Consider the following 11,512-nt stretch of genomic DNA (forward strand, 5'->3'; position numbering starts at 1 on the left):
TATATAAATGTTCAAAAAGAAAAAGAGAAAAAGATGTATACACTAATAGGGTAAGAGTTTTTACATTATCATTGCATCATCTACCATTTATTTTTAATCATCATTAACTTTTCAAAAAAAACCAAATAAAAATTAGATGATTCACTGACTATATAAATTTTTATATTATAAGTATATAGATATTACACTCGTTCGAAAAACAAAGTAAGATTAACTGCAATCCAAATAATTAAAATTATCCAGTACTAAAATTTCATATAAAAACTGGTTTAACAATCATTGAAGTAGAAGCAATTTCCTTCAAAGCTAAGTTATTACACGATTTAGTTGAACTACAACACACCACAACTACTAGCTTACAATATTTGTAATACATGTACCCATTAACACTACACATACTCCAAACTCTTTTGTTAAAGCCTAAAAGGAATTATAATAATATTACAGAATTTTGTCCTTTTTTTTCTTTCATGATGCACTACGTGGAATCAATTTAAGAAAAAACTACAAAGGTAGAATTCTTGGTAATATTCTTTTCATTTTAAGAAACAACCAACCACTGGAGTAATTAAATCAATAACTGATTATCAACTGAACATCATTAATCAGTTACCTGGATAGTTGCTCTTTAATAGAAAACAATTTTATTAAGAACTCTTTGTATTTTCCCTTGAATTTTTAATATGGAAGATGTTATATATATATATATATATATATATATATATATATAAATATAAGATGTATTTACAGATAGTGTTTTGAAGGAGCACATCTTCTATCCTAAGATGTGTAAAACTCTATATACTCCTTCATTCTCATTGGTCAGAAAATACACAGTTAATATATATTAAATTCATGTTTTACTCTTTTGACCTGGGTATATAGATGATACATATCTTGGGACAATAGATGTTGTTGTTTAGAAAGAATCAGTATGATTCCAAATGTTTGAGGGAATCTCCCACAGGAACTCTGCTAGTTAGGGAAGGCCTCATTGTGACAACTACTGACTCATTAGCTCCAGCTTTAAGTGCAGCTTTTCCAGCTTCAATGAACCTCTTCACTGCATCTTCTGCATACTTGTTTGCTTCACCTACTGTCATACTTCTACCAATATTTGGATACGAGTTGAGTACATAGTCACCATTGAGCTGAGATGCTAGCTGCATTAATTCCATCTGGAACTCTGAGAGACTTGTATCTTCTCTAGGACCCCATGGCCTTAGATCTGTGTTAACCTCTGGAAGTGTTTCTGTAAATATATTGGAAATGTTATTAAGATCAGTATGTCAGAAAATAAATCACTACTATCAAATGATACTAGTTAGAAAATGTAAGGCAATAAGCATTGTATTCTATATTTTACTGTCCCAGTCATTGGCATAATAACAAAACAAAAGAGAACTAAGTTATATTTTAATGCAGTAATAGTATGCAACACTGTCTTGTTCCCAGAAAAGTCAAAAATGCTGATCAATATTTTAATGGTGAACCAAATTTTATCACACATTTTTGGCCAGGAGAATACAAATGAATTTAGTAAAGCACACAGTAATTCAAAAAGCATTGACTTTATTTGCATGACAGATTGCAAAAGTCACATGTAACAATTAAAGAAGATGCAGACCTGGACAATCATCACGAGGAGTATCTCGGATAGAGAAGTATTTTTCAAAGGTACCGGCCCAGGCATCTCTCTTGGTCAAGAAGTTAGATTTCAAATTGAAAAGCTTCTTTACCGTGGCAGGAATAGATGAATGTTCATACTGAGAATATGGTGTTGGCCCATCCGGTCCATGAATCACTGCCAAGAAAAGAAATCAGAAGTTATTTCTCTGAATAAAAGAAGTTAAGCATGTATTGAAATAATTAAAACTTAGAATTGAGTAACAAGGCACAGCTTATGACTATCCAAGTACAGTATAACTCGGGGGAAAAAGCATCAATTTTTGTTGGCTGCTTCTATCGGATTGTAAATAAAAGTCAATAAGAGAACGACTAGAAATAGTATAGAAAGTTTCATTGACCATGAACAGAAGCAAAAACAAGAACAACAGCTTAAAGAAAACTAAAACTGAACTGAACTTTTAAAAATGTAGAAATACTAATACTCTTTAGAGAAACAACCCAAAGGAAGGAACTCAAGTTGAAATATATGCCTATGTTTAAAAAAATTCATATCTTGCGATGGTGTAGAAAATTATAAATATTTCTTATAATTGTTACATATATTGCATAATCAGTCTCAAATGATAGCTACTTTCTTTGTTCCCATTCAGTATGTGCTCAAAATAGTAGTTTCTTAAGACTCACATAAACCCTACAGGCACAGATTATTTGATAAGTGAGAACTACAGTGTAGACAAACATGGCCAAAATTAGTTTTCAGTATGTTACAGTGCTACATTAGTATATAAAAGCATACAATTTAGTACATTGTCTTGAAGAAATGAAAACAGTTTTCCAGTAAATATGAAAATGAGCATGTGAATCCTCATCACAGGTTAAAAAAATTAAAAAATTGATTTATGTGAGACTAGAAATATATTTCAACTTCTATATATGCAGAGAGACAATATTAACCCTTCATGAAGACCCAAAATGAGTTTACCAAAGGAGAGTAAAACAACAATTACGTAAAGTATACTTCAAACATCTGCAGAGCTTTGCCCAATGTATACTTCAAACAAGACTAAAGGTAAAGTGTACAACTGCCCAATCTGCATATAATTTTCAAGACTAGACGATAAAAAAACAATAAGCAACGTGCCAAAAGCTAGTTAAACCTAACAAAGTCAAAAGATTTCCACCAAACTTGAATCGAGAAAATCAAAAGTTGGGGGTCAAAATACTATCACCAACCAGATAAACCAAAACATAAGTAAAGCTTCATGCAGAAGTATAACTGAACCAAGACTAAAAGTACAACTACCGAATCTGCACCAAATTTTGAAGACTAACAATAAAAAAATACACTCAGCAAGAAACCCAAAGCTTTATGTTAAGCCTAAAAAACCAAAAACATTAACAAGGGTTTCAAATTCTAAGGTTTTAGCCACCAACTTAGCAAGAGACATTTTTTATGGTGAAAAAAGTTTAACAAAACATAAAGGGTGTCCAATTCTAAGGTCAGTTAAAATATGGCACTAGCCTGCTTAACAAATGACTTATCAACAAGGACCACCATGAATGAAGATTGGACCCAAAACCTTTTTTGTCCCACTGTTAAATCCTACCAATTAAGTTATTAGCAACTCCATTATTTGTATAACTAAAATCTGCACTGAGATGACTAGCACACACACTTCTGTTAGATTCGTCTACTTCCTCAACAAATACAAGATGCCCCCAATTCACGTTCTCACTCACATTGATCTCTACGGTCTCTATACTGATGTCTCAATTAAGGTTACTATTTTTGGTACGTCAATAACATGAATCAAACACACATGTAAAACCAAGAGCAAATGAGTAGAACAAGGATATGTTGTCCCAAAGCTTTACAAGCACCAATGATAATGAAGCAAAAATACTGAAAAAAATAATGAAGGTTTAATTTTTTTTAATTGACATGTTTTCATTAGCACAGGACAGGATCTAGAACATTCTGTGACAGCAAATAATACTAACAAGGTGTTGGTCTGGTGGTGTAAGGTCACGCTAAATACACAGGATGACCAAAAGTCCAAAAGTTCGAGGGATCGATTCCTAAAAGCGACACTATTAGGATGGGTAGTCACACAACCAAAAAAGATTAATTTCTTACCAAAAGTAAGGAAATAGTACACAAAGAAATCCTTATTCAAATGAGTGAATCATCACTAATAATAAAGAACACTGAAAAACCATAAAAATCGAAACTTGACCACACTTACCTGTACCCTTATCAATCCAAGGCGAGATAAGGAAAGTTGGGACCCTAACACCCAACCTATCAAAATGAAAGTAATAAGGGTAACGCCCAATAATCCCATCAGGGTTAGGAACACCTTCAACAGGAGTAGGCACATGATCATAAAACCCACCATGTTCATCATACGTAATCAAAATTGCCATTTCCTTCCACTGAGGACTCTTCCTCAATACCTCATACACCTCCTTCACAAACCTCTGCCCCGCTGCGACATCGTGCGAAGGGTGGTCATCATTCGCCGGAGAAATCTTAACATCAAAATAACGCTGTTCGACCACAACGTAATTCGGAAGCTTTCCCCTCCTAGCGTGGTTCTTGAACTTCAACCCGTAGCTATGGAATTTCACCACGTTTTTAATCTTCCTCAGGCTCCTGAAGAAAAGCGTGGCGGGAATGTTCTGGTAATAGATACCGAAACTGAGTCCGTTCTCGTTCAGAGAATCGAAGATTGTTTTCTGAGGGAAACCGTGGATTAGGTCTTTTCGAACGTTACTCATTGCACCGTGTGAGGTAGCGGAATGAACGTAGAACCGGTTCGGTTGAGTCGAAGCTGGAACCGACGCGAACCATTTATCGAAAACCCCGAACTCGTTCGCTAACTCGGTATAAACCGGGAGAAGTTCCGGTTTGAACCCACTCATAACGGTTTTTGAAAAACCGGGAATCATTGACTCGGCTTGTTGAGCGAACCCATTCATTGGAGCCGGGTTCGCTGAACTTTCGTTGGATCCGAATATTTGTTCGCGAATTGCTTGGAAAGAGTGACCTGGGTCTGAGTCGATGAAAACGGCGTCGTTTGAGACGAAGACTGAAGGGGAAGATGGGTTTTTGACTGATGTAGGGTTTGATTCGGTGCCGGTTAAGCCATCGATTTCGGGTCGGGTTGATTTGAGCCAACCTAGGACGTGGTCGAAGGAGCGGTTTTCCATGATGATTACGACGATGGTTTTAATTGGGCCGTTGATTTTGTGCTTGTTGCGGTTTAGGTTGCCGGAGAAGTCGTCGGCGGTGGTGGTTAGGGGGGAGATGAGGAGGAAGAGGAAGAAGAAGGGGGAGATGGAGAGTTGCCGGAGATCCATCTCCGGTGACCGGAGATTGTAGAGTTTAGAGTGTGAAGAAATGGATAAACTTTTGTTCTTATTTGGTAGGCTGAGGGTTGTTTTTATATGAAGTGAGGTAAGTGATACTTTACACGATAGGGTATATACTTACAATTTTCAAACGAATTTGTTTTTGCATGTCACTAAAATTAATTTTTCATTTTAAATTGTTAAGTGAGAACAATTATCTGTACGTTAAAAACAATTATGATGATTAAGATTTTAGTTACGGATTATATGATAATTATGTGTATATATTTTTTAATTTTAACCATTCGATGAAAATCTAATGGTTTATATTAAATATTTTTATTTCTCAAAATAATGTATTGTTCTTACGTGAATAATTTTTTGTATTATATATATATATATATACCTTCAAATTTAAATTCCATATCAAATGTTGGACATATTTATGGAATGAGAATTCAAAGTTTGCGGAGTATTGTTAGGGTTTTATATTGGGGTATCAATTCTCATAATAAATTATCATTTTTTACGATTTTATCCCTCAAAATAAGGTACCTGCTACTTTTTCTACTACTGGTTTAGCCCCTAAAATGGTAGAATATTAGTTATTTTAGCCTCACTAAAAGTGAGGTTATTTCTGTCTTGACATTTTATCCGAGAAAAATTGTGATCCTCGGTTATAAAAATTCTAATTTTATATCACTTTGATGTTAAAATTTGAAATAAAAAACTTATATGAATTTAAATATTTTAAATTACAAAAAAAAGTTTAATATTAATTATCCAAAAATGAGAAGTTATCAAAATAATAGTAATAATGCTTATATAGTTAAACAAAAACCCCGCAAACAAAAAATTGGATAAGCTAAACACAAATGTAGCAACATAAAATATAATAATGACGTTATTTGAAAATAATGATATTTTTTTAATTTAATATATATATATATATATATCATCAATGTAAATATTTATACATAATTATGATATCATTTAACATTCATTTGGATAAAAAATTTAGAATAATCAATAATGATTAAATATGAATTATAAATGATACAATAAAAGTGTATAAAATTCATAAATTATTAGTGTATATTTTTTTTTCTCTTTTTTTTATAAAATAATGATATTAATGAAACAGATAAGTTATTAAGTATAACTTGGACCCCGATTAAAAATGGACTTTGTTGTGCATGATGTCTAGAGTAGTTAATGGTATTAATACTATTGATGTGGCATGTTAAGTCCCAATTAGGCATGAGCCATCACAGAAATGCATATGACGGCAAACAAGGGCAACATTTGACACCACCTAAAGATTACGTGTGATATTAATGATTTCACACAATAATTATACCAGCTTGTGCCAGGTTTCGTAATGCACATATTATGTATAGGATGACATAAGGGGTGAACACGCCCCCAAAGTTTAAAAATTAGATTTAGTTAATGTTTACGATTGGGTAAGGGATAATTAAAACTTAGTTTGTATTTATCTTATAGTTATTCGTTCGTGTTGCTTGCATGTGTATCTATTCAATTATGTACATAATAATGATATCTCTTTAACTAAAAGTATAATTGATTCTCTAATTTTTACATCATATATACATGATTAATAATATATAAATAAATCATTTTTTATGTCAAATTACATATTTATAATAATAAATAATATTAAGAAAACTTTATTATGCATTATATTTAATTTGGTCAGGTTCAGGTTCAAAGGCTAATTTGGTTGATATATTAGTTTTGGGTTTATGACCGAGTCTGAATCCAAAAAATGGTTCAATCAACATTTAGGTTCCAGTAAAAAACAAGTCTTACTCAATCAACCCAACTCATTCTCACCCTTAGGTGACATTGATACTTAGTTTGTGCTTAGAGATGGTAATAAGGCGTGTGGTGGCTTACTCATATCCATGCATATGTATGTGAAAGTACATGTGTGAATAGTAGATATGTGTGGGTACCCGTGTTAATAATAGGTAGGTGTGGATAGCCAATAAATTTTTAAGTTTACATATATATTTAATAACAATCAATATATAAAAAAAATAATTATTATATAAGTAATAAAATTCACTGTAAAACAATAAGAAAAGGCATGATATATAAAATATGTAATTAAAGTAAAGTTATAATATGTAGGTATATACCAATAAATATCATAATACTTATACTCACTCATAATTTAATTTTATGTGTACAAGACGAATATTTTTGTAATGTCTATTCACGCCATGTTATCTAGGTTAATGTCATTGATTCACCTCATTGATTGATGGGTTAAATTGATTGACATTTTATATGTTTTTGATTAAATGATTTATTTCAATATGTAAAAAGACTAAAGTGACCACCACTAAGTACATAAGTTAGCTAGTGGGAAAATTTTAATTTAATGACATGTCTTAGGTTGGAGTCATTAAAAATGATTTGCGTTAAAAGTAGATACAAAAATCTTTGTTTATTTTATCGCCTTTAATGATTATGCAAATCTTGTAGAAGATTAGAGCATCCCAAATAGTAGTCTTTAAAAAAATGGATCCTTTTGTAAACTTTGTTGCGGAGTGATATATTTTTTATTCATAAATAGAAAATTGTTCTCTAATGAGAAAATAGTTCTTATTTCTAAATAACTTTTAAAACAATAAAAAATGAAATGAGAGAAAGAGGAAAATATATTTACCAATAATGAAAATGGGAAGAAATTATAACAACTCTATTTTTTTTGTATTCACAGAAAATGACATTTAACAACGCTCACTTAAGTGAACATTATTAAATATTTACTTTCAATAGCACTCGTTTAAAGAAATGTTGTTAAAAGTAGACATTTAATAATATTCATTTGAGTGTGTATGCTATTAAATGTGTATTTTGAATCATTTAATAGCATTGACTTAAATGAAGACTATTGAAAATAGATAAATAGTTGGATTCATTCCTGGAGAAAAAAGTGAGTTGCAAAATAGAAAAATTGTTTATTTTATTGAGAAATGTGAAAAATTATAAAATTGGGTGAGGATGTCTTTACATCCATGGAGAATATTTATGATTCAAACAAAAAATTAAAGTCATGTATCCTTTCTTCTTCGGACCAAAATAATTGGAACTCGGATTTATTTTTAAAAGTTAAAATGAAAGTTATATATAATTAAAAAAGTCATATTCATAAAGATTAAATTTCGTTGATTCTAAAAAATATATTTTGAGAAGTAAGAAAAAATCTACGATGAGTGACTTTCAAAACAATTATTATAAAAGTCAAATAAATATATATATATATATATATATATATATATATATGAACAATGTTTATATTTATATACATTACAATTAAAAACAGAGATACAAAAAGTTCATATAATTCATCTTTAGAAAGAATCAACTCAATCAAGTTTTGGAAACTCACAAGCGTTTTTGCAGAGTGATAAAGATATATTACACTCATAGGATAACTGGTTTAATTTCAGAAAACAACATTATAAAAAGGAACAAATCTAACTACGTCAGGTAATATAGGGAAATGCCAACAAAACCTAAACAATGAGAATTTGATTCGTGATAAGAAGGGGATCACATGTATCTATTCATATCTCATTTGGTGTCCTGAGCTAATGAGAAACTTCATTTATTTAAAAAGACAAATTATAAAAATAAAAATTAATATTTTAATATTATTTTGTAAAGTTTGATTTATTCGGACATGAGGACAAAAAAATTGTGGGACAAGTGATTATTTTCTGATAAGCATAAGGTGAAAAGTGAGCCTAACTCTTCTCCACTGTGAGTCTAGTAACACTAACAATGCAAAATAAAAATTTCTTAATTTTTATATTTATTTTATTAAAAAAAGTAAAGAGCGAATTACATTGATATTCCCTAAATTTTAGTGAAATTATATAAATCATCATTCTCTTTTTATACATAAACAAACTACTCGTAGTTATATATATACGTTAAACTAAATATTCATACATGAGAAATAAGTATGATATTTTAAATAAAAAAGTGTGGTCAGTGTAATTAAGTTAGACAAAATATGGTATATTGTGAAGACAACTCTAAATAGTATAAGAATCAATGTATCTTTATTATTTTTTATTCGTTTGAAAATATATCAATAATTCTACAGAGATATTGTTTAAATAACTCTTATACTATATTGTAAGGAACAAAAAATAATGAAGAAGTATCGACTCATATATTTTTTGAACTTGTCTAAAAATATATATAATAATTTTTAACTTAATTACACTTAACAATATTTTTTTGTTTAAAAGTTACATTTATTTCTTTCATATGGATAGTCAGTCAATGTAATGTATGTATATAAATTAGGATGTCCATGTATGTGTAGAAAATGAATGAGTAATTTATGTAATTTCACTAAAACTCGGGGGATATTAATATAATTTACTTAAAAATAATTAATAATTAGGAGCATTAGATATTTTTTGTGTCATATAGTCTCTCTCATCTTGGTCCAATTCCAATATTGGACTCTCCACTATTAAAAATAATGCATATTCATGAAAAGTCTCTTCTAATGAGAAGAGGGATGTTATGTCACTCCATATATATAAAAAAAAAGAGTGTAATATTTATGTTTTAACAATGTAAATATTTATATATAATCAGTACATCATCCACCATTCATTCGTATTACTTTTATGTAAGAGTAAATGATATTAAAAATGAATGGTGGGGATATAATAACAATGTAATACACTCTTACACAATCAGTCGATGTATATATATATTTTTTCCTCATAAGAAATTGTAATTAGTTCTAAACAATAAATGAATGTAATCCACTTGTAAATAGCAATTTACAAAACATAATGGTCATGAATCTATTTCCAAGAAAAAAAATCTAAAACATTTAGACTTGAATCAAGTTCTTGTTTTTTGTAAGATGAAGGGTGTTCTTGAGACAACATGCATGCATTAATCCATGTTAAAGCATAGAGATAATATAGTGGGTTTTGCCTCAATCCCAAAAAGCATTTTCATTTTTATAGCAAATAGGAATATCTAATATGATGCTAAAGAAATTCAATCATCTATCAATTGTGTGAGTCTTGTTGAATGAAGATGTTTGAAAAAAAAAACAAATTGAATCATAAAAATGTTTGTTATATTTATTCTTTTATTTGAAATTTGCTCTTGATATTTTTATGGAGAGAAGTTTACTAAATTGACAAATGACAATTGAGCCGCCTCTATGGACCCAAACAACGCTATCAAACTTGGAATGGCATATTCTGTGTATTTTTCTTAAGAGATAGATCATTTTATTCTTGAGTAGAGTTTAATGGTTATTATTGATATTATAACTTTTTGTATAATGTGTAGTCATTGTGTACCTTCAAATTTATATCGATCTAAAAATAAAATCGAAAACTGATCCAAAATAAACTGAAATCACAAAACTGAATGTGATTAGATGTGTCAGATTGATTTTTTAAAAACCTATCAAATCGGTTTTTGGATCAAACTCTAGGAACCAGACTGGCCCAAACTGGACGACACCAATTTGGATTATTAGAAATATGGACAAATTTGTGCATTTTAGTGTTTAACACTTTAGTTCAATAATGTTATCAAACAAGTTAGAATGTAAACTCAACAATCAATTAATCATATGATAGATTAAGTAATATTAATTTGACATGACTAAAAAATATGTGTTTGCTAAGTAATATACTCCCACATGTAAGTAAATTGTCTATATTATAGAGATGATATTTCTTTTGATAAATATAATTAAGTTGTTAATTTGATTTCTTCTAATATACATTACAATTACAATGAAGAAAAAATGAATGTCACACCACTTATCATCGTTGAGAGAAGAAAATATTATGATTGAGACAACAACCATTGTAGAAAGTTTGGAAAGGAGAAAATGTCAACCAACCAAATGACTATAGCTTCCAAGAGAATGACTAGCTAAATGGTTATGTCTAGAGCTAAATGTAATTGTTTGAACTCAATGTGCCAAATATGACTATTTAATTATTTAATACTATTTCATTATGTTTCCTTGATTATTCTTATTCTGCTTGTTTTAGTTTGGTCACTTAATATTTGATATAAGGTTTAAAAATAAGTAATGAGAATTTCTATGTTTAAACTAAACTAGCAGTGTACCCGTGCACTTGCACGGATTGCTTATTTGTTTATGCATAATGCAAATATAATATACATATATTTTATAATATCAATAAATCATATATTGAAACATTATATTTCTCATTCATATAGGTGCAATATTAACATTGATTTTTGAGTGTATATGTAAAATTCAAATTGTATTGGATAATATCTCACCTCTGTATTCTCTATATAAAATTATAAATATAAAGAGTTATTTTTGCATTATATTTTTTGTGATTATGTTTATAAGTATCATATAAACTATAAAGTCATAAGAATTTTTTAGCATATCTCTTAAATGCTTATGTTTTATTTTAGATTAATGNAGGAAGGGGATGAAGATGAGGATGAGGAT

The 11,512-nt window shown here is 29.7% G+C and overlaps 1 protein-coding gene across 1 annotated transcript; it reads right to left on the bottom strand.

Moving 5' to 3' along the window:
* Positions 295 to 5,087, bottom strand: LOC109350271 (non-specific phospholipase C1). The gene is made up of 5 exons (XM_019591471.1): positions 3,876 to 5,087; positions 1,628 to 1,804; positions 926 to 1,252; positions 736 to 763; positions 295 to 701 (listed from the first exon to the last, which is right to left on the bottom strand). The coding sequence occupies exons 1-3, from the start codon at positions 4,990 to 4,992 to the stop codon at positions 930 to 932; spliced, it is 1,617 nt and encodes a 538-aa protein (XP_019447016.1). The 5' UTR covers positions 4,993 to 5,087; the 3' UTR covers positions 295 to 701; positions 736 to 763; positions 926 to 929.

This window comes from Lupinus angustifolius, chromosome LG06 (assembly GCF_001865875.1).
Source record: "Lupinus angustifolius cultivar Tanjil chromosome LG06, LupAngTanjil_v1.0, whole genome shotgun sequence".
NCBI classification, from domain to species: Eukaryota; Viridiplantae; Streptophyta; class Magnoliopsida; order Fabales; family Fabaceae; genus Lupinus; species Lupinus angustifolius.